Below are 24,933 nucleotides of genomic sequence, written 5' to 3'. Positions count from 1 at the left end.
AGTGCTTTGCGATCCAAATTACCCAGTCCTAAATTGATAGGAATAAAGGCAGGCACAGTACCTATCTTACAGACCCTACCGTTCACAGCAGCAGAAAATAGAACATGAAGAGCTGTTTTCCTTGCGAAACATGCCAGATTCGGGGCTGTCTTTGCATTCAGCTATGTAGGCATGGAGCTGAGTGACAGATGCTTCCCCCTCACACTGATGCTGGAAAGAGAAACAAGTTATTGTCACTGGGGTAGCTAAGCTGTGGCCTTGCGAGTTAGTGCAGATAAACAAATCAATGAATACTAACTCTATCTTTATTGTAAGGTCTGAAACTATATCATCTTCCCCTCACTTTTACAGTTCAAGAAACATTGAGAGATCCCTTCTGAGATATTTGCCATGCCCTCATTTATTCTGCCAGGTTCAAATGCATTTGTCTGACTGTTGCCCAGTCAGCGGCTCTTCCTCTTGTCTCTCAAAATCATCCCCACATACCATAGGTATTAAGCTGTTAGTCTTCATAGGCATCACCTTGATAAAGTCTCTGCAGTTAGGGCATTTCTGGAACTATAGGTATTCATACCATCCTTCTTGTTAAGGTAGTAAAGTTAGAAAAGGAATAAAATGTATCTGCTGTGGCTTACATATTCATAATTAATAAATAAAGTTTAATTAATAAATAAATGATAAAGAAGCCTACAAGATGCCATTGTAGAATTCAGAGCAAAGCTGCTTAATTCCATCTTGCATATAGCAAGGTGCACAATGGCTCAGTAGTTAAAGACTGTCTGCTTGTCAGCTGGAAAGCTGACAGCCCAGGTTTGAGACCCAAGTGAGCTCCCATTACTTGCCACAGCTCCTGCCCACCTAGCAATTTAAAAGCATGAAAATATGAGGAGTAGTAGTCCATTTTGGTAGGAAGGTATTCTGTGCACCCTGGTGTGTAGTCATACATGACCATGGAAATGAGAACACTGGCTCCCTTGGCTAGGAAATGGAGATAAGCACCGCCCCCTAGAGTTGGACATGACTGGACAGGGAAACCTTTACCTTTTCCTTTATATAGGACTGGCAACTTTTAACAAGACTAACCTTGATGGTCTCATAGGACCCAGTGATAAGAGCAATGAAGAGGCTGAGCACCATATAGATGAAAAGGCTGATGAAGGTGTACAGGTACAATTGACTGAAAAGCCACACCAAGTAGCTGCTCTGCTGCATGCTGGCAAATGTCACAAACATGTCATCCCCATTGATGAGAGAGAACAGACATTCAGACACCATTGAGAGAGAGCGGAACTGAAACCAAAAGAATAGACAAAGATCTATAAAAGAATCCCAAAATCTGGATACTAAAATCCAGCAAAAGCAAAACAAGTATATAAAAGGGGTGCCCGTAATTGTGATATGTCACAGGCAGACTAACATCAGCCAGCAAAAATTTCCTCCTCTCTCTACTCCTGTGAAGCTCCCACAACTGCTCTGGCAAGTGCATTGGGATGGAAGGGAGAGGAATACATTAGACACCCATCTGTAGCTCAAAGGCTTCAGAAACTTTGATCCCTTTGTAACTTCTGTCTTCAAAATAAAAGCAATTATATCCTCTTCTAAGGAACATACATGTCATTGCTTGATTTGCATTGCAACAGTAGTTTAATTAATGGTTCACTTTAGCCCCTTCTGTTCATGCTTGGCGTTTCCTCCTACCTTGACGTGATAGGGACCCAGGACTATCCATCCACAGAAGCAGTAGCCCAGGTAGATCACTGCCACACAGCAACAGAAGCGGATGACATTGGGAAAAGCAACCCTCATGGTAACAATGAGAATCTAGAAGACATGAAGAAAAGGCAGTCTGAGATTAAGTTCTGGAACTTTTAATCAAGCCAGATGTGATCCAAACTGAGGCTGTAACAGCCCTGGAAACACCACTGAGGCAGGATTTGATCCTAGGAGGAGATTTTATACTTTGAGGAGCCCAACATTAATTTTTTATAAAAGGAACTCCGGGATTTGCTTCTTACGAGCCACGGTTGCGGAGTGGTTAGAGCAGTGCTTCTCAAATAGTGGGGCGCCCCCCCCCCAGGGGGGGCACGAGGCTCCGTAAAGGGGGGCGCGTTTGACCTCGGCAAACACTGTCATAACAAGCTAAGCCCCGTGTTTATGTCGCGCGGGGCCCCCGAAAAATGTTTTCTTCTTCCTAGGGGGGCATGACAGAAAATAATTGAGAAGCACTGGGTTAGAGTGCAATACTGCAGACTATTTCTGCTGATCACCGGCTGCCAGCAGTTTGGTAGATCGAATCTCACCAGGCTCAAGATTGACTCAGCCTTCCATCCTTCCGGGGTCGGTAAAATGAGGACCCAGATTGTTGGGGGCAATATGTTGACTCTGTAAACCACTTAGAGAGGGCTCTAAAGCACTGTGAAGTGGTATATAAGTCTAAATGCTATTGGTATATTCTTTGCTGGCTCTTTCTTTTGTCACTACTAATCTGGGGGATGCACTGGAAAAAAGAAAAGATGTGTTCCACTTACATTGTATTTTTGAAAGAAACTCAGGTAGCGCATGACCCCAACCCAGACCAAGAGTGTGGAGGTACCCAGAAGGATGCCACAGACATCATAGTCAGCAAAGTTCTGCAAGCAAAGAACACCTTATGCAGAGATACTCCATGAGTAGGGATTGGAGCAGGCTGTTCACAGCTCTGGGTTATAGATCCAAATCTGAGATATTCCAAGCACTGAAGGTCATAATCTGCTTACCTTGGACTCTATCCCAATTTTCATTATTGTGCCAGACACTGTAAGGAGGTCGCTCACCACTAGCAAAATGTACCAGCCATTAAGAAATTCCATGCGATCAGAAAGACAGATATTTTGGCTGTAGTGTCGCTGAAAGAACCCACTGAACTCCTGTATGAAGAAAAAAATTATTATGTAGACTATCCTTAAACACAAAATCTGTCAGCTTGTGACCCTTGCATTGCTCTATCTCCTTCCCCTATATCAAAGCAAGAGGGCAAGGTGAATATAATTAAGTTTAGAAGATGATTAGCTTAGTTTCAAAGACTTGGGACTTGCCAAATTATTCATCTCCCCTAAGCCAGGGCCAGAAGAGAGCCTGATTCATTATTTGGACAATTTTCTTTCAAATATCACTATGTTTCTTATGCTAGTCACTCAGTAACACCTAGCAAAAAGATGGTCAACCAAAAATAGTCCTGGAAAAAGTTAAAGATGACAGTGAAAACTCAATGTTGAAGAAAGGAGTGTAGAAAACAAGTTGTTTCAGTTTCAAGTGTTCCAACACTGATTTGGACTTATAAGAAATGTCTGAGCCTGAAATAGTTCAAATTCAAAATATTTTGCACATTTCTATGCATTATAAAAGCAGCTGACTTAATTCTTCTATTACTATGTTCTTCTCTTTCTATTTGAACATTTGCAAATTCTGGGCATTACATAACTCAACTGCTATAGCAAGAAAACCTGCTGTTAGGCATGCCTCCGTTCAGAACCCAAGAAAGAAAACCCCCAACTCCATGTTTTGTAGAGAAGAGGTACCTTTACTGAGTCTGAAATGATAGCAACAAAATAAAAGCAAGATCTGAATCAAAAGGCATGAAAGTTACATACTGAAAGTTTCCCCAAATCCCTCCCCACAAGGGCCCAGGCTGAATGTCCAATCTTCATCCCATATGGCGTCATGTGGGGCACATCTTCAGGTGTTTTCATCCATCTGATATTCTGAGACAGTTGACCTTGACTGGGTATAAACAACTCCATTCAGCTGCGCAGTAGATCATGAGAGCATCCCTCCCTTTTTGTTCACACAGGCCATCTTCCCCACCCAAATGCTAATCTTCCCCCCCACATTACTATGGTAGCCTTTTTCTATCCTGCTTAGAAAAATACAGAGGAATCCACTAAGGAAAAGGATGCCATTTTTTTTAGCAATGCTCACATGCTGCAGTCGAAGCCCCCTGATAATTGAGCGGGAACACAAGATGAAAGATAAGACACAGATAACTATCACCACCACATCGAAGAACATCCGGAAACGGTTGTCTCCTGCAAAAAAGAAAACAAGGCAAAGCTGGGTATCTGCAATGAAACAGGAAGCTACAGAGAACAGAAAGTTAACACTCCTTCTTACAGAAATGCCATCCATATAGGCTTGACAGAAGTGGTCAGGAAAGAGCAAACATGTAGAATCATTAATACCAAAATGGCAGGTGGAACAAACCACACAAGATTTTAAGGTTTTTTTAAAAAAAATTAAACCAAAGGATGCAGTTGCTTTACCAAAAGAGAGCATGGATAATAGTAGAAATGTACATGGAAGAATAAAAAGCCTTATCTGAAGGGTTAGACTAGCAAAATTGACTAAAGCCATTAAGAAATGTATCGTTTTTTTCTCCAAAAATGGAAACTACTAAGTTGTAGCCATAAAAACATCTGACTCAATATAATGCCCACTGACAGCGGGATGTGTACCTCCAAGCCATGAAGCAATAAGACTTTATTCAAAAAAACCTCTACCTCAACTCAGGAAATCTCCCCAATTATAGCACAGACTCAGATTTTCATTTCAATCAGGCTTTCATCCAGGATATGGAACTGAAACAGTTGTGGATGCCTTAGTGTATGACTTTATACCATGAATTAAATGTAGAGAGGAGAGCCCTGCTAGTTCTTTTGGACTTCTTAGCAGTTTTCAAGTTTTATCAATTATAGTACTCTTCTGGATTGCCAGAAGGACCTAACCCAAAAGGGAATTGCTTGATTGTGGTACTGCATCTTTTACTAGGCCATGTCCAAAGGATAATGCTAGAAGTTTTAATTTTTGTATCAATTGTTTTATTCTGGCTGTAAACCGCCCTGAATCCTTTGGGAGAAGGGCGGTATAGAAATTTAAACAATAAATAAAATAATAAATAAATAAAGACTTCTGCTTAATTATTGTCTGTTCTGGAGGATTCCATTTTATCCCCTTTTTATTCTTCTCAACAGCTGCATGAAGCTGCTTAGAGAAGTCATCTGGGATGACATTAGTATGCTGATCACTAAACAGGATCAGAGACTGAGATTCAACCTTTTTGTTGATCGATTTTTTTCCTGAAAGCACATTTAGTTTGCAAGTGCTTCTTGATCTCAGCAATCATTAATAGTCATGACAAGGTCAGCCTTTGATTTTACATCATATTAAATTGTTATGGCAACAATTAAGTCCAGGAAATAGTAACAAAATTGACCTATGCAAAACAAAGACATTTTGAGTTTGGCAATATGGTTGGCATATAAGTTAAGAAAAGAAAGGGAAAAGACAATGATTGGAAAAATCTGTGAAGGCAATAGTGTAATATCAGATAATGAATTTATTAAAGTCATTTCATAATTTCTATTCAAATTTGTATAAAAGTCAGGAGATATGTCAAAAATAGATGAATATCTTTTAAGACAACAGTTGCCTAAACTATCACAAACCCAGAGAAAACTTATGAACGGCCTTTGAGATTCCAGAAGCCATTAAAAAAATGAGGCAAGGCAAAGCCCCAGGCCCAAATGGTCTCACAACCCAATACTATAAGTGCTTCAAGGATTTCATATACTCCTTGATTTTCTAACTCAATTTTGTCTTTGGGGTTTCTTAGGATGGTGGATATTTTTCGGTTTGTGCAGAATGCTGTCTTGATGTTGTGTTTGTGGAGAATCTTGCTGATTCTGTCTGTGGTACCTGTTATATATGGGAGGAGGGCTTTGCCGTTTTCTTGTTCTCTGTAACGTTGCCAAGACACCTACAATTTTAAGTGGGAGAAATCCTGAATAACCAAAGACCTACATACAAAAACCTCAGAAAACAAATATATATTTATATCTATCTATCTATCTATCTATCTATCTATCTATCTATCTATCTATCTATCTATCTATCTATCTATCTTTGGTTATTCGAGTTTTCTCCCGCGTAAAATTGGAAGTGTCTTGGCGACGTTTCGACGAAGTCTCATTCATCATCTTCAGGCTTCAGCTTCATGCTTCTGGGAGCAATGTGTGATCACAGCTGTTTCTTCTTTTTAACTGCTAGTGGGGATTTGAACTGATTGGGTGGGAGCTTGGCTGTGTTCTGATTGGAGGGGGGGGTTTGTGCTCTGATTGGCTGGGGGTGTGTCCTGTTTGGGTGGGGGCTTGGTTGTGCTCAGATTAGTCTGAGTTGCAGGGGGATTTGAGCTGGTGAGCTGCATTGCTGTTGTTTGGCTTCGTGTTCGTGCTACATCTTCATGGTGGGTGTTAGTCTGCTGCATGTATGGATTGGAGGGGTTTGAAATGGCTAATGTTGCAGCTGTGCTCTGGCTTCTGATCCTTAGTTGTGCTTCATCATTGGTGTGGTTTGAGTCTGCTTTCTGGGTGGATGTGTGGTGGTGACATCCTGTGTGGCCCTCGTGAGTGTGGGTCTGGTGTCATTCTTTGTGTTAGGGACACGTTTATCAATAAGGGCGGGTTTCCAAATGGCTGGTAGGCGGGAGATATCATCTCATTTATTCATGCTGTGTGGGCATTTTTCTACTTTAATGGCTTCTCTGATTATTCTGTTGTTAAAGTGTTCAGTTTTGGCGATAGTTCTGGTCTTTTTAAAGTCAATATCATGTCTTGTGGTTTTAAGGTGTTGGACGAGGGAAGAAGTTGGTTCCTCTTTTTTGACTGAGTTCTTGTGTTCTTCAATGCGTGCACTTATTCTTCTGTTGGTTTGTCCGATGTATGTGATGGGGCAGGCGGTGCACGGGATTTCATATACTCCTTGATTTTCTAACTCAATTTTGTCTTTGGGGTTTCTTAGGATGGTGGATATTTTTCGGTTTGTGCAGAATGCTGTCTTGATGTTGTGTTTGTGGAGAATCTTGCTGATTCTGTCTGTGGTGCCTTTTATATATGGGAGGAGGGCTGTGCCCTTTTCTTGTTCTCTGTCTTGGATTTTAGTAGGGGTTTGTTTTTGGATTAGGTTGGTAATTTGATTTCTTTGGAATCCATTGGCTGTTAGTACGTTAGTGAGAGTGTGTAGTACGGTTTTTAGGTGTGGTTCGTCAGCTAAGCATTTTGTTCTGGAGATGAGTGTTTTGGCTACGGAGTTGATCTGTGCTGGGTGGTGGTGTGAGAGTGCGTGTAGATAGCGGTTTGTATGTGTTTTCTTCTGGTAGATGGTGTGTCCTAGGGAGCCATTGGGTTTCCTGTAGACTAAGACATCCAGGAAGGGAAGTTGGTTGTTTACTTCTGTTTCCATGGTGAACTGTATTTTGTGGTGTAGGCTATTGAGGTGTGTGAAGAAGTTGTCAAGTTTTTCTTTCCCGTGTGACCAGATTATGAAGGTGTCGTCTACGTATCTGAGCTTTTTTCTAGGTAGGTGGTGGGGTCTGTGTTTAGGGGTTTGTATGCAGAGTCTTGGAGTAGGTTGGTTAATTTGGTTTGGTAGTCAGATGTGTTCATAAACACCGTGGTGTTGCCCTTGTCTGCTGGCAGGATTATTATGCTGGTGTCTTTTTTCAGATTAAGTAGTGCTGTCTGTTCCTCTTTGGGTAAATTGCTTTTGGGTGGCTTGCTGGTGCAGAGGATGTTGGTGATTTCGAGTCTGATTTTGTTAGCGTTGTCGGGGTTGATTTTGGTCAGGCTGGTTTCAACTCCGCATATAATGGTTTCAGTGGGGATGTATTTGGGAGTGACTGCAAAGTTGAATCCTTTGGAAAGGACATCGGTTTCAGCTTTGGTGAGGATCCTTTGGTGAGGATCCTTTGGTGAGGATCCTATCACACATTGCTCCTAGAAGCACGAAGCTGAAGCCTGAAGATGATGAATGAGACTTCGTCGAAACATCGCCAAACGTCGCCAAGACACTTCCAATTTTACGTGGGAGAAAACCTGAATAACCAAAGACATATGTACATATATATATATATATATATATATATATATATATATATATATATATATATATATATATATATATATATATATATATGCACGAAGCTGAAAGCACCAGCTTGGAGATGATTAGTGAGACCTCGTCGAAACGTCACCAAGATACTCTCAACCTTACATGGGAAAAAATCCGAAAATGCCAAGACCTACATACCTATACCGATGAAAACCTACGAAAACATACACACACACACACACGCACACACACACATATTTGTTTTCGTAGATTTTCATGGGTATAGGTATGCAAGTCTTGGTGTATTCGGGTCTTTTCCCGTGTAAGGTTGAGAGTATCTTGGCGATGTTTCGATGAGGTCTCACTCATCCTCTTCAGGCTGGTGCTTTCGGCTTTGTGCTTCTGTGAGCAAAGCATGGTCGGAGCTGCCGTCTCGTTATAAATACTGGTGGGGAGGTGGGGAGTGTTGATGTGAGTGGATTGGTTGGCTGTGTAGTTGCATCTTGATTGGTAGATGGAGTGGGTGTTTGCAGATTGGTTGGCTGCCTTGCAGCATCCTGTGTGGGTGTGGTCCTAGTCTTTTGTTCCTGAGCTTTGGTGTTGTGGCCTCTGGCGTTCTGTGATGTGATGTCTTGAGCAGATGGCTGTGATGCAGTATCCCGGGCCCTGGCCTGGCTCCGAGTCCGAGGTCCTGTCATGTGTTCCTGGCATGTGTCAGCTTGCTTTGCATGGGGATCGGAGCAGCCAGTGGTGCCAGCATGGTCTGGCTTCTGAATGGTGGTTGTGTTTCATCTGTGGGATGGGTTTGGGTTTGGATCTGGTGAGGATGATCGGTGGTGGCATTGTGTGTTATCCTGGGTCCGGTGTCAATTTTCGTGGCTGGGACTCGTTTGTTGACTAAGACCAGTTTCCAGATGTCTGGTAAGCGGGAGGTGTCATCCCGTTTGTTCATGTTGTGGGGGTGTTTCTCTATTTTGATGGCTTCCATGATTATTCTCTGTATGAATGAATGAATGTATATACATTCATACAACACAGACTAATCTGAGCACAACCAAGCCTCCACCCAAACAGGACACACCTCCAGCCAATCAGAGCATGAAAAAAAACCCATCCAATCAGAGCACAGCCAAGCTCCCACCCAATCAGTTCAAACCCCCACTAGCAGTTAAAAGGAAGAAACAACTGCGATCACACATTGCTCCCAGAAGCACGAAGCTGAAGCCTGAAGATGACGAATGAGACTTCATCGAAACGTCGCCAAGACACTTCCAATTTTACGTGGGAGAAAACCCGAATAACCAAAGACCTACATACAAACACCCGCGAAAACCTCAGAAAACAAATATTGCACCTCTACGGGGAGGAAGTCCACCATCTGACCAGGACCTATGAAAAACTAGAAGTCCAAAGAGTTTCCATTTTATGTGACCTTGCATTTCTACGAAACTGCCGAGGTCAAAATTTAATCCCCACATGCTTCCAATTGAAATTCCACTCCAACTCTGCAGCCACCAAACACATCCTAAAAAGAACAGAATTGGCCCTAATCAGAAATGAACTTCACACAAAAAGTTTCCTCCTAGATCAAATCAACAAAGATCTCCTCACACTTCACTTCAAACTCAGCAACAAGATCCACCCCGCACTTTGGGACAAAACCAAACAACTCACCGTCTGGAGAGCCGAAACACAGACCGCCCTCAAGACAGACACACACCCCAACAAACTCCGAAGACTACAAGAACGTTAGAAACAAACCCCTCCCCCCTCACAGACACACATGAAACAAACAGTGCATAACATCTCAGATAGGATCCTCACCAAAGCTGAAACCGATGTCCTTTCCAAAGAATTCAACTTTGCAGTCACTCCCAAATACATCCCCACTGAAACCATTATATGCAGAGTTGAAACCAGCCTGACCAAAATCAACCCCGACGACGCTAACAAAATCAGACTCGAAATCACCAACATCCTCTGCACCAGCAAGCCACCCAAAAGCAACTTACCCAAAGAGGAACAGACAGCACTACTTAACCTGAAAAAAAAAAGACACCAGCATAATAATCCTGCCAGCAGACAAGGGCAACGCCACGGTGGTTATGAACACATCTGACTACCAAACCAAATTAACCAACCTACTTCAAGACCCTGCATAGAAACCCCTAAACACAGACCCCACCACCTACCTAGAAAAAACCACTAGATCCAAAATAAAAGCCTCCCCTATCAGCGAAGAAATCCAACAAAGAATCATTCCCAGAGAGAAATCATCCAGATGTCCTAAGCTCTATGGTCTCCCCAAGATACACAAAGAAGAAACCCCACTTAGACCCCTAGTCAGCTCCATAGGCTCACCTCTACAAAACCTAGCCAAATTTCTCGCCAAACAACTACAGCCCTATGCAGAATCCATCACCTCACACGTAAAAAACTCATTCCAGTTCATAGAGATCATAAAGAAACAAAACTTACAGCCCAGTGACCTACTTGTGAGCTTTGATGTCATATCTCTCTTCACCCAAGTGCCAATCAAAGAAGTCTTGACAGCTATATAAAACAAATATAACCCCCCCCCCCAAGCACATGCTAGATCTGACCAACCACTGCCTATCCAACACATACTTCATCTATAACGGACAAAAATGCAAACAAATAGAAGGAGCACCCATGGGATCACCCCTCTCACCTGCCATTGCCAACCTCTACATGGAACACTTTGAAACTCAAGCTCTAGAAAAATCTGATCACAAACCCAAACTTCTGGCTCAGATACATAGACGACACCTTCATAATCTGGTCACATGGGAAAGAAAAACTTGACAACTTCCTCACACACTGCAATAGCCTACACCCCAAAATACAGTCCGCCATGGAAACAGAAGTAAACAACCAACTTCCCTTCCTGGATGTCTTAGTCTACAGGAAACCCAATGCTCCCTAGGACAAACCATCTACCAGAAGAAAACACACACAAATCGCTATCTGCACGCACTCTCACACCACCACCCAGCACAGATCAACTCCGTAGCCAAGACACTCATCTCCAGGACAAAACGCTTAGCTGACGAACCACACCTAAAAACCGTACTACACACTCTCACTAACATACTAACAGCCAATGGATTCCAAAGAAATAGGATTACCAAGCTAATCCAGAAAGAACCCCCCACTAAAATCCAAGACAGAGAATAAGAAAAGGGCACAGCACTCCTCCCATATATAAAAGGCACCACAGACAGAATCAGCAAGATTCTCCACAAACACAACATCAAGACAGCATTCTGCACAAACCAAAAAATATCCACCATCCTAAGAAACCCCAAAGACAAAATTGAGTTAGAAAATCAAGGAGTATATGAAATCCCATGCACCGCCTGCCCCACCACATACATCGGACAAACCAACAGAAGAATAAGTGCACGCATTGAAGAACACAAAAACTCAGTCAAAAAAGAGGAACCAACTTCTTCCCTGGTCCAACACCTTAAAGCCACAGGACATGATATTGACTTTAAAAAGAACAGAACTATCGCCAAAACTGAACACTTTAACAACAGAATAATCAGAGAAGCCATCAAGATAGAAAAATGCCCACACAGTATGAACAAACGAGATGATACCTCCCACCTACCAGCCATGTGGAAACCCACCCTTATTGACAAACGAGTCCCTAACACAAGGAATGACACCAGACCCACACTCACGAGTTCCACACAGGATGTCACCACCACACATCCACCCAGAAAGCAGACCCAAACCCACACTGATCATGAAGCATGACCAAGGACCAGAAGCCAGAGCACAGCTGCAACATTAGCCATTTCAAACCCCTCCAATCCATACATGCAGCAAACTGACACCCACTATGAAGATGTAGCACGACCACGAACACGAAGCCAAACAACAGCAATGCAGTTCACCAGCTCAAATCCCCCTGCAACACAGACTAATCTGAGCACAACCAAGCCCCCACCCAAACAGGACACCCCCCCATCCAATCAGAGCACAAAAAAACCCCCATCCAATCAGAGCACAGCCAAGTTCCCACCCAATCAGTTCAAACCCCCACTAGCAGTTAAAAGGAAGAAACAGCTGCAATCACACATTGCTCCCAGAAGCACGAAGCTGAAGCTTGAAAATGATAAATGAGACTTCGTCGAAACGTCGCCAAGACACTTCTAATTTTACGAGGGAGAAAACCCGAATAACCAAAGACCTACATAAAAAACACCCCTGAAAACCTCAGAAAACAATTTATACATTCATTCATACATACATACATATATACATTCATTCATACATACATACATACAAATACATATACATATACATATACATATACATACACACATACATACATATACCAGTACACATATCAGAGGTAGGTTCCTACCGGTTCTGTACGGTTCTACCAAATAGGTAATAACTTTAGGGACTAGTTCTCCGAACCGGTAGTAATGGCAACCTGGCTACGCCCCCAAGCTGGTCCCCTGATCCCTGCTTGCTCGCCCACTCAACGCGTCCATCAGACGATAAACTGACCAGAGCTGGGAAGTGGCTGGCTAGTAAAGAAGCCTCTCAGCCGCTTTGCCAAAGGGTGCCGAAAAGTCCTTCAGCCAGTGAGAATAAAGCTGCGCATGTGCGAAGATGGAGGCATCTTTTCGGCATTCTTTGCCAGCGGCTGCGTGGAAAAGAAGCCTTTCAGCTCCCAAGTTCAGCAGCAGGCTTGGTCCCTTCACAGGGTTGCTTTTCTCCGTGCCCAAGAAAGATCAAAAGGCGTGGAACAGCCTTTAAGGACAAAGTCAGCTTAGCTGCCTAGATGAGGTAAAAGAAAACGAACCACTGAAGGAAGGAGCTTCCCGAAGCTGCCAACATTGCAGCCACCCCTCCACCCACCCCGCAGCTTGGAGCTGCAAGTGGAAGAGGTCCTTGGCTGTTGCGAAGAAGCGGCAGCTCTGGCTGCGCCACACCTGCTACGTTCTCTTTGAGAGTAGCTTTGCAAACTGCTCTCAAACTACAAAGCTACAAACTGCAAAGTTGCTCTCAAAGAGAACAAAGTGGACGTGGTGCTCCCAGAGCTGCCGCTTCTTCACAACAAGCAAGGATGGAAGAGTTCGCTTAGGAGCGACGCCGGCGAGGAAGGTGGGTGGGTCCTCCACGTAGCTCTCTGGGATGGGTAAACAAGTGTGGGGAGGCGAAGGGGAGCAGTCTTGGCCCCCCCATGTGTTGCATCCCCCACCCAGCCTTCACCTGCGCCGCCGTGCTGCCAGTGTCTCCCAAAGATGCCACCGTTGGAGCCGCGACAGGGACTGGGCAGCCCAGTAAACTGGGCTCCCGAAAACGGTGTGAAGGCTCCCCGCAGTTCCTCGGTTCATCTGGACTGCAGCCAAGTCCGCTGCCCTGAGCCGGCGGACGGAGGCAACCCTCCCCAGCCAGATCTTTCCAGATTTGACTTAATATGTGTGTGTGTGTGTCATGTAACTGTGTGAGTGACGTCAAGTTGGCCATGCCCACTCAGTCATCTTCCCCCCCACCTAGTCACACCCACAGAACCGGTAGTAAAAAAATTTAGAACCCACCCGACATATACATACACATACACACACATATTAATCACAGTCGATTTTGAATATATAGCAGAAAAAAGAGTCTTGAGAGTTAACAAGGTTGATACTATATGGTGTAAAGCTATTACAGAATCTGGTTGTTCTGCTTTGGATACAGTAAAACTCCTCCCAGAACATAACAGAAAAATTGGTAATGGAAAGAATGTGTAGAGTCTCTGACAATACTGCAGACCTTGCTCAAGCAGCACTTATATGCTATGTCCTGAATAGAAGGAGGTGAACTTCCAATGATCTTTTCTGTCATCCTCATCACTCTCTGCACAGCCTTCTAATGCAAAACAATAATGCCTCCAAACCACACAATAATGAAATATGACATGATGCTTTCAATAGTCCCTTTACAAAAAGAAGTCGAGGGGAAGGAAGTTGTACTTTTCTCACACAATGCAGAAAATGCAGATGCTGCTGTACCCACTTCATCAAGTGTCTCATTGTTGAGGGACCAAGCTAACCTGCTCTATATGCTCTACATTCCTTGAAAACTGTGCAGAAGTTGCAGCTGGTGGAAAATGCAGCAGCCTTTGTATGAACTAACTTTAACTGCATCTGCCCAGGGGTGGGTTCTAAATTTTTTTACTACCGGTTCTGTGGGTGTGGCTAGGTGAGGGGGAGATGACTGAGTGGGTGTGGCAAATTTGACATCACTCACGCACTCAGTCACATGACACCCCCACCCCCACTAAGCCACCCCCACCAAAACGGTGGTGAAATTTTTTGGGTCTTTTTGACATTTTTTTTTTTTTACACTCCGGCCCCATATCCAGGTCAGAATGCAGTGGGGTGGTTAATGGTTGTCTCGGCTTTCCCTCCGTTGCCCTTCCTGGCCAAAAAGCGCCCCTTTTCGCCTCTGATGGGCCTTCCCTGTGGTTGCAGCTGGAGCACCCCACTCCTGCTGAGCAGGGCCGGCCGGGTCCCATCCCGCAAGATGAGCGTGCAAGAGAAAGGCTTCCATCTGGACTTCAGGGGCGACTTCACTGGGGATGCGCCCAGGTCCCCAGTCATGAGGGTGACCCTGTTTCCATGGCCTGCCAACCACAGCTTTTCGGCTGGGAAGGACAACTGAGGGAAAGCACAAAGCAGCTTCCTTCTCACCGGCCAACCGGAGAACTTTTTGGCGTTGTTGTTGCTGAGCTCTTGGAGAGTCACATTTGTCATGTGGGCGAGCAAGCAGCGACCGGTTCAGGGGCATGGCCAGGCTGCTGTTACTACTGGTTTAGAGAACTAGTCCCTAAAGTTACTACCTATTTGGTAGAACCGGGCAGAACCAGTAGGAACCCACCTCTGCTTCTGCCCCTCCTAGCCCCACTCCCTCTAACAAAAAATATTCTCATCTGAATGGTACCTGGCAGGCTCAGAATGCTATAGTATGAACTGAAATTAATCAGTGGGTCTGGGAGAGGAAGAAGCAGTTGGGAGATAGGCAGGAAAGATGATGGGCAGGAAAAGAGAGAGAGAGGCAGGTAAGTTATCTGGTTATCTGCTTTAAGACTTTAATTACAAGCAAATTATGAAATATAATAATGCCATCATGTAAGCCTTTGACTCATTTGGAAAATACATTACATTTTTTACTCATCCTAGTTCTTCAAATAAAAGCTTAGAATTTGAAGAAGTACAAAAAAAAGATAGCAAGTGAATTATAAAAATAAGCATCATTATACTGAAAATCTTAAGAATGTGTATCTTTAAAATTTAGCAATAATAACTAAAGGCAAATGCATGATGAATATTTAGAAATAATTAACACATATTGTCTCTACACATTAGGATCAGAGCATGAAGCTAAGTACTAATGAAAGTATTTGTTTCTGCATTGCATACAAAACTGATGGAATTTTGTTTGCAACTGCTGCAAACAAAACATCAAGTAAAAAATGCCGTAATAAGAGCCACAATTCAATGAATGAGTGACAGTCCTAATCATTGGCATCAGTGGGGGAATATATACTGTACTGAGTGAACAACCACAAATACCTTTAATAATTTCCTTTTAGAAAGAGAAGCAACCACAGGGATGTCTAGAAATGAAGCACTTCTAAATTATATCGTTTTATATTCATTGCCTAAGTATGCTGTTGAGTACAATGCCCCTTATGAAACACGCTTATACTTGTGCCATGTTCATCCCCCTGTAACTCACTGGTACCTTTGCCAGAAATGCTTGGGTTTTTGCATTCTTGAATGTCAACTTTGTTATCCAGACGGATCTTCACTCTGCCGCTGTGTGCTTTATTGTCAAATGTAATCTGGGGAAAAATGAAAAGAACAAAAGCAGCATCTTCAGCTCTACTACCGTACATAGCATGTGAATGGGGAATTCGTAAACATGAATTGAGAAGCAAAGATGGGGGCACTTAGCTACTCACTGTTATAGAAAAAGTGTAGCAGTCTGGAATTTCATTATTGATTATTGTTTGGATGTTGATGGCTTTTAGCTTGAAGTCAATTGTGACATTAATGAGCCTGCCAGAAACAAGATGTGGAGAGTTAACTGTATCACAATCTCCCACAATATCTCACAAGTACACAAATATAACAGAATGAGAAAAATGACTAGATTTCAACAATTGAAATTGTACAAAATATGAGACAATAACTGCATCCTTCAAATATGACAGACAGACAGACATAGACAGATAGCTATCTATAGTCACATGAAAAAGAAAGTACACCTTCTTCAAGTTCTATGTTTTTACGTATCAGGATATAATCTGATACTCTTCATTTTGGTTTTCTTATTGTAAAGTAAATGATATTATGGTGTAATATGTCATATGTTGTTGTTCATCTAAGGTTGTATTTACCTTTTAAGACCCGCTAAGGACCAGATGATTTTTACTATGTCCTGATACATAAAACTATTGAACTCAAAGAGGGTGTTCTTTCTTTTTCACATGACTGTAGATATGAAGTTATAGGAATCAAATTATTTTAGTTCAAAGCAGTAATGAATATAAAAAGGAATACCTGCACCATATGCACAGAAATAGTTAGATGGAATCTTCAGGTTTGCAAAGATCAATGCAATATTCCCCCAAAACAACAGTTAGAGCGTAAACATAAGGGGTTTGTCAACCCTAAAGAGTTGTTACAAATACCAATAAAATATAACAATTTACTTGTAAAATTTAAGAGTAAAGTTTTTGTAGCTGCGGTCCAATGCTATATCTGGATGTTTCCTTCTGAGTTCAGATGGAGGAGGAATCTTCTCTGGGGGATCCACACCAAGGCATTCTGTATAAAAAGGAGACATTGTCTCGTGCTTTAGACTTTTCCACATTTGGATGAAAATGTGGGAATCAAGTATTGTCAGTTGTATTTCTGCACATCAAATTGGATTTGTGCCACCAAGCTGCTATTTATTCTTCATTTTATAATAGAAAGCACGCTACATAGAAAACATACCTATAAAAATGGCAAGACAAAAGACAGCTTCTCTTATTTTCTGCCACATGAGTAAAGAGGTTGAGAAACCTGAGACATGGGTAGAACCCAGAAAAGTACAGGCTGTTAGAGAAGCTTCCTGATTCTACAGAGAACTTGCATCATATTACAGCATAATAAAAGGGCTCATAAACAAGAAGGAAAACCATTTATTTTATATTATTCATCTAATTTGCACCCCAACTATTTATTTAATTAGCATTCAATTTGGCTAACAAAATTATAAAAATATAAAGTATTAGCAACATGAAAATTAACACTGAAATCAATTGACAATGAAACATTAAATGAAAAGGAGAGTAGGAGCCAAATATCTCTCTTAAGAGTGTGTGTTCCCCAGTCTAGATGCAATGCAAGAAAAGAGCCTCTCTTGCTTACTAGATAGAAAATGTCTAATAACAAGAACATCTTCAGAAAGACCCCACCTGAAGATCGCAAGAGCTAGAAGTTAGCAAGGGAAAGTGCCATTTCCATATCCAAGGTTAAAGAGTGGATACAAGAGCTAAGGATCAGGGAAGACATTTGCTTACCTGTGATGACCTTGGGATCAATGTTGAAAGTATCATTGGCTGGGTCAATTCTTCCCTTGCGGTAATATTGCTGGCAGAGCATGAGAGCTGATTGGTTAGCATTGTCTGGGTGAACATAGGCATAGCGTCCAATTGTCTCACTCGGAATGGCCAAATACTGTAGGGGGAAATTACCATCACCAAAATGAGGCCTATTAATTCCAGATCATCCATATGCCCTGTCCCCCTTCTACTGCATTTGAACCTCACATTTTCCACTGCATGGAAGATATGGTCATAGACATCTGCTTGGGTATAAACTGCATGGGTATCATCTGACCCATCTGCATAGTTCTTCAGGAAGAGATGCTTAAATGTAATAGTGTTCTCCTCTTTGAATGTTACCACCATCTGATTGCTGAGCCCAAAGAGAATGAGCTGTAGAAGAGAAGGCAAACCAAGCTGAAGAAAATCAAAAAATCACAAAATCTTAAAAATTGCCAAAAATGTGATCCTTCTGGTAAGTTCATAGCATCATCAGCCATGTCCTCTGCACCCTTAGAAGGCCAGAGAAAGTCCAGTCCTTGGCTGCAGGAAAGATGCCTTCCCCTCTCAAGGAAAAATAAAAACTACTCAGGATAAACTGTGATAGATTGGTTTTTTTTAAAAAGACTAGACACAAAGACATTTGGGACTTTGGTCCAAGTTTGCATTTTCTTACACACCTGAATGGTGACTATTAGGATCTTGATCACTTGAAGCACCAATTTAAATGGCTTCCGACCTTTGGCACGAAACTTGTCACAGGGGCTCATGAAGTAATATTTGAGACACCTTCGGAATTCTTCCTCTTCTGGGTAAAAGGGAGTAGATCCTAAGACTGGCCTCAAATCCCTATCATGAGATCCATAACTATTCACTGGGGTCAGCAGCTTTTCTGTCTCTGCAAAAAAGAGAACATAGTCTCATAGAATCTTAGGACTGGAAGGGGTCTTCTAGTCCAGCTCCTTCCTCATGGCAGGAGCCTCATGCAATCAAATGGTTATCCAGTGATTAACTAGCCATAACTCTGGGAGGCAAACTATTCCATTGACTAATTATTCTCAGTGTCAAAAAAGTTATCCTTATTTCTAGATTGGGTCTCTCTTCAACAAACTTCTGCCCAATATTTCTTGCCTGGCCCTCAGGTGCTTTGGAGAATAAATCAATCCTGTCTTCTCTGTGACAGTCCTCAACTACTGGAAGACAATTATCATGTCCCCCTTAAACCTTCTCTAAAGGTATACCATAGGCTAAATATATCTAGCTCCCTTAACCACTCATCATATGATTTCGCCTCCAGACTCTTTATCATCTTTGTTGCTCTCCTCTGTACACTTGCGGTCGCAACATCTTTTTTGTATAATTGTGATAAAAAATGGACACGGTATTCCAAGTGTGGCCTTACCAGTTTAGAATAATATGATACTATCACTTCCTCTGATCTTGATGCTATTTGTCTGTTGATGCAGCCCAGGCCTGATTGGCTTTTTTGACAGCTGCAGTACATTGCTACTTCATACTTAAGCAGTATTCCACTAGGACACCTAGATCCCTCTGTTACTAACGTGGAGCCAGGTAGCACTTATTCTGTACCTATGGTATGTATGGTTTTTCCTGCTTGAGTGCAGGACTTCATTTTTCTGCCCACTGAATTGTATTTTATTAGATAGGTCCCAGTATTCAAGTCTATGAAGATCCTTCCAGATTTTGAACCTATATTCCAAAGTGTTGGCTGTTCCCCCTAGCTTCATGTTATTGGCAAAGTTGATGAATTCCCCTTCTATCCCCTCATCTAAATTGTTTATGAAGATGTTGAAGACTACTGGGTGTAAAACAGAACCTTGGGGTACTTCACTGCATATTTCCCTCCTTGTAGATGTAATTCCATTGAGGATTACATATTGAGTGTGGTTTGTCAGCCAGTTATGAATCTATCAAGTGATAAAGCTGCCTTTCCCCCATTTTTCTGTCTTATCAAGTGCCTGTAGTCTACTTTATCAAATGCCTTACTGAAATCCAAGTACACTATGTCTACCATATTTTGCTGGTCCACTAATGTAGTTATTTTATCAAAAAAGACAATAAGGTTTGTCATGATCTTTTTTTACAAACAAGCAGGACATGTCTCACTCCATCTTTACATATTAAGAAAGAGGGATAAAATTAATTTCATACAATATAGCAATCTAAGATAGTAACCAAATTAAAAGTGCTAAACATCCAAACTCACTACTATTATCTCTGCTATCCCCAAATAATTCCATCATAGTCTGGATTAGCCTAATTATCCTAAGAAACATAAGAGTTTTGAAACATGCTGCATAATTTCTTTCCTCCTTACCCATCATGAAGTTTTAAAGTCAGTTGCTAACAAATCTTCTCACAAGACCAGGCTTCTTATTTCCTGCGAGGCATGCAATTTGTCAGTAGTGACCTAAAAACAAACATAATACAAGACCAACACTTGTTTTGAGAGACCAGGCCAAATTATATATGTCATTGCCCAAACCATCAGCTCTAAAATACTTAAGCAAAACAAACTCTCTCACAAAATTATTCATTTTACTGGTGATATCACATGTAGGAAGCCCAGTTAAGCAACTGTCTAGCTCCTTTGATCTAAGGAGAACCAATACGATGAACCAGCAGCAAAGAGAAGAGGAACCGTTTTCAATTAGAGTTGTACTTTTTTTTTTCAAGTGCTAAAAGAACATTCCCTGCAGAAGTAAATTGCTTCTGGCAAATTTCTCTGTATCTTGAATAAATGAACAACAGTACTGTATGGCCATAACAGCAGATATATCCACGTTAAATTTAAAAGAAATGTTCTGAAAACTTCTGCAAGCCAAAAAGAACTTAAGCCCAAACAAAAATGTAGAAATCATTTTAGAAGATGGCTCTGCCAAAGTACATCTTTATTACCAAGAAAACTATACACGGCTATAGTATCTGTACTATATCTGTACTACTAGGAATTAAGCTCAACTCAAGGAAGCCTTTACCTTTAAGATTCTTTTTTTTAATATATAAAAAAGTTTTATTTCCATTTTCCATCAACATATTCAATGTACAGTCTCTTATTCAACATCAATCATTAACTTTCATTTGTTACTTATTCGGGCCTGCTCAGCTACCACTTCCTTCCTCAACACAACCTTTCCTCTTCCCTTCTCTACTTTCTTCTACTTTCTCCATCCTTCCTCTCCTTCACTTTTCTACTTCCTCTCCTCCTTCCCCACTCCTTTCTTCTTCCACCCTTTCTACCCCTCTCTTTCCCCTTTCTTCTTCCTCTCCTTTCCCCTTCTTCTACCTCTCTTTCCTACCTACTCTCTTCCTTCGCTCTCTCTACTCCTCTCTCCCTTTCCATTTCCTTCTGAAATGGCAGTTGACCAGTCCCGATTTCATTTCAAATTATCTCTATTTTTTAATTACATATCTTCCATCATTCCTGTACATTAATAATCCTTCATCTTCCACCCCTCCCCCCCCCTCCCCCTCCCTCCCCTCCTTCCGCCCCCCTTCCCCCCAAGACTTCCCAGAACAAAGTACAGGGTGTAAAATTAACAATCATAAATTAAAATACAACATAAGTCATAATCCATAGTCACTCCTCACCCTTTGTACCCTCAACTCGTCTCCCGATTAAACATATAAACTAGTATAATACAATTCCTAAATTCACTCATAAGCTACTTGGTACTTTTTAGTCTGATACTTATTTTGAATATAATCAGTCCACATTCTCCATTCTGATACATATTTCTCTTGTGTATAGTCTTTCAAATACTATAGATTTTAGCCATCTCTGCCAAATTTGATACTTTAAGTGTCCATTCTTCAATTGTAGGCAAATCTTTTTTCTTCCAATATTGTGCAATCAAAAGTCTTGCGGCTGTTATTAAATTTAAAATCAGTTTAGTCTCTATCACTGTACAACCCGTGATTATTCCCAGTAGAAACAACTGTGGAGTAAACTGAATCTTCTTTTTCAAAATATTCTGCACCACACTTTAATCCAAAATGCTTTAACTTTTTACAAGTCCACCATATATGATAATAGATTGCCTCGTCAATCACATCTCCAATATTTAGCTTGCATATTTGAATACATACATGCCAACTTTTTTGGATCCAAATGCCATCTATAAAACATCTTATAAAAATTTTCTCTCAAGCTTTGTGCTTGTGTAAATTTAACATTCCTCACCCAAATTTTTTCCCATGTTTCCATCATTATAGGTTGTTGTATATTTTGTGCCCATTTTATCATACAATCCTTAACTAATTCCGTTTCTGAGTCTATTTCTACCAATACATTATACAACCTCTTTAATATGCTGTTGTCCTTGATCTCTGATTTGTTTTACAAATTATTCTCATTTTGCCTAAAACCTATTTTCTGGTCTATTTTCCATCTAGCTTGCAACTGCCCATACTGAAACCATGTATAGTTTATCCAGTGGTGGGATTCAAGTAATTTAACAACCAGTTCTCTGCCCTAATGATTTCTTCCAACAACCAGTTTGCCAAACTGCTCAGAAAGTTAACAATCGGTTCTCCCGAAGTGGTGCGAACTGGCTGAATCCCACCACTGAGTTTATCCCTTCTTTCCCCATTTTATCTCTAGATTTTAATTGTAATTCCCCCTTTTCCATAAAGAAAAGTTCTTTATAAGTAATCACCTCCATTTTTTGATATATATTTATATTCTCTATCATATGTCTAGGGATTGCCCCATATTGGTATCTTAGCTTCTAACTTATATTGATATTTCTTCCACACCCTAAACAATGCATTTCTAACTATATTACTTTTAAATGTCTTAATAGCTTTCTTATCATATAATAAATAAGCATGCCATCCATATAACAACTCATATCCTTCTATATTCAAAATTCTTTCTTCTGTTAGGTTAAACCAGTCACTAATTAATGAAAGAACAACTGCTTCATAATACAATTTCAAATTAGGCATTTTTAAACCCCCTCTTTCACATATACCTTGCATTATTTTTAACTTTATTCTCGGTTTTTTACCCATTCAAATAAAATTACTAATCCCTTTTTGCCATTCTTGCAAATTTGCATCCTTTTTAAGTATTGGTATCATTTGAAACAAAAATAAAAACCTAGGCAAAACATTCATCTTTATGGCTGCTATTCTTCCCAACAAAGACAATTGTATCTTTTTCCAGTTCTCCATTTCTTTCCGTACTTTCTGCCACATTATCTCATAATTATTTTTATATAATTTCGTATTCGAAGATGTAATATATACTCCTAAATATTTAACTTTCTTAACTATTTCATATCCAGTTACTCTTTCTAAATCTTTTTTTTTTTTAATTTACATTTATATCCCGCCCTTCTCCGAAGACTCAGGGCGGCTTACAGTGTATAAGGCAATAGTCTCATTCTATTTGTATATTTACAAAGTCAACTTATTGCCCCCCCAACAATCTGGCTCCTCATTTTACCTACCTTATAAAGGATGGAAGGCTGAGTCAACCTTGGGCTGGGCTTGAACCTGCAGTAATTGCAGGCTGCTGTGTTCTAATAACAGGCTTCTTTACAGCCTGAGCTACCACGGCCCAAATCTACTTTTTGATGTACATTAATATTTTTAGTTATCATCTTTATCTTTTGTTGATCACTTTAAAACCAGATACTTTACCATACTGATCAATTAACTCCTTTAAATACACAGCTGAACATATTGGTTGAGATAAGGTAACAACCAAGTCATCTGCAAACGCTCTTAATCTATATTCTTAATGATTAATTTTTATTCCCTTTATTTGATTTGAGCCACGTATTTTATTTAAAAAAACTTCTAAAGTCAAAATAAACAATAATGGTGACAAAGGACATCCTTGTCTTGTCCCTTTCTCAATTCTAAAAAATTCTGTTTAACTACCATTAACTATTATTTGTGCTGTTTGCCTCTGATATATTGCTTTAATAGCTTGTATAAAATAACTTCCAAATTGCATTCTTTCTATTAATTTAAATAAAAACTGCCAATTCAATCTATCAAAGGCCTTTTCAGCATCCAGAAAAAAGAGCGCTGCTGGAACCTGGCTGTTTCTTTCTAAATATTCCAATAAGTTTACAATTTGTCTCATATTATTTCTCATTTGTCTGCCCTAATAAATCCTGATTGATCATTATGAATTATTTGACTCATAACTGGCATTAATCTATTTGCTGATATCTTAGCAAAAATCTTATAATCAGTATTTAAAAGCGATATTGGCCTATAATTTTCTGGTTTATTACAATCTTGATCTTCCTTCGTATTAGCGAAATAAAAGCTGTCCTCCATGAAGGAGGTACTTCTCCTCCAAATTGAATTCTATTAAACAATTCCTTAAGCGGTTCCACCATCTCATGTTGTAAATTTTTATAATAAACAGCCATTAAACCATCTGTTCCTGGTGCTTTACCAATTTTAAGCTGTTTAATTGCTAAAATTATTTCTTCTAAGTTATAAGTTGATTCAATTCCTCCCGTTGCTCTGTAATTTCTTGAATACCTTGCTCCTGTAAGTATCTTTCTATATCTATATCTTTGATACAATCTCTAACATATAACTTTGTATAAAATTCTACAAAGGCTTTTTTAATCAAATTTTGTTGATATACATCTTTGCCTCTATATTCTATTTTACCAATAGTACGTAGTTTCTGTTTCTTTCTTATGAAATAGGCTAACCACCTTCCAGGCTTATTAGCATTATTAAAGGTATTATGCTTAACATATTGTAAGTTAGTTGCGACTTGGTCTGCCATCATCATATTAAACTGCCCTCGTAATATATTTATAGATTCTTTTATTTTTTTATCTCCTGGATTATTTGCCAGTAACTGCTCTTTCTTTTTAATTCCTCCTCTAGCTCCATTCTCTTCTTCTGCAATTTATTAGAGGAAATTAAGCAAGTTAATTTAAAATAAATTAATGGAAAATAAAATGGAGGAGGTTCAGACTAAAGTGGAGAAAGCAGATGATGAAACTGTTTTGGTACAATATAGGGCAATGGAATTTGCTTTAAGAATTAGGGGGTTAAAAGAAGATAAATAGGAGAACTTGAGAGAAATATTTTCTGAAGCATTTGCAGAGATATTAGCAGTCCGACCAGCAGATGTGGCTTTTCAAATTGATAAAATTTACTGTGTGAATTCTTGGATTGCCAGACAGAGAAAGTTGCTGAGAGAGTAGTTATTTATTTTACAACAAGAAAAGTGAGAAATGAAATTTTACAAGCTTCCTATAAGGGAGAGAAAATACAAGCTGCTGGTGAAGAAATTTTAATATTAAAAGAAATCCCTCCTAAAATGTTGAGAAGTAGAAAAGAATATGCATTTCTGGTGAATGAACTTAAAAAGC

General features: G+C 40.4%; 1 protein-coding gene across 6 annotated transcripts in view; it reads right to left on the bottom strand.

Annotated features, from left to right (window-relative positions):
• MCOLN1 (mucolipin TRP cation channel 1) overlaps positions 1-24,933 on the bottom strand; it is a 46,402-nt gene that overhangs the window by 4,179 nt on the left and 17,290 nt on the right. For 3 of the 6 annotated variants that reach the window (XM_058168325.1, XM_058168326.1, XM_058168327.1), the window contains 13 exons: positions 19,890-19,982; positions 18,232-18,449; positions 17,777-17,944; positions 17,528-17,684; positions 16,673-16,787; positions 15,920-16,016; positions 15,700-15,799; positions 3,958-4,064; positions 2,757-2,906; positions 2,529-2,630; positions 1,699-1,821; positions 1,084-1,290; positions 80-210 (listed from right to left, as the gene is read on the bottom strand). In XM_058168325.1, the coding sequence (XP_058024308.1) occupies positions 80-210; positions 1,084-1,290; positions 1,699-1,821; positions 2,529-2,630; positions 2,757-2,906; positions 3,958-4,064; positions 15,700-15,799; positions 15,920-16,016; positions 16,673-16,787; positions 17,528-17,684; positions 17,777-17,944; positions 18,232-18,449; positions 19,890-19,896 (1,682 nt within the window). In that variant the 5' untranslated portion in view covers positions 19,897-19,982. Of the gene's footprint in view, positions 1-75; positions 211-1,083; positions 1,291-1,698; positions 1,822-2,528; positions 2,631-2,756; positions 2,907-3,957; positions 4,065-15,699; positions 15,800-15,919; positions 16,017-16,672; positions 16,788-17,527; positions 17,685-17,776; positions 17,945-18,231; positions 18,450-19,889; positions 19,983-24,933 lie in introns of those variants that run through there. The other 3 variants (XM_058168329.1, XM_058168330.1, XM_058168328.1) reach the window with 2 other exon arrangements.

The sequence above is a fragment of the Ahaetulla prasina genome, chromosome 2 (assembly GCF_028640845.1).
Source record: "Ahaetulla prasina isolate Xishuangbanna chromosome 2, ASM2864084v1, whole genome shotgun sequence".
Lineage (NCBI taxonomy): Eukaryota > Metazoa > Chordata > Lepidosauria > Squamata > Colubridae > Ahaetulla > Ahaetulla prasina.
The sequence above is the reverse complement of the archived record's forward strand: the minus strand, read 5'-3'. Positions and strand labels throughout refer to the sequence as shown.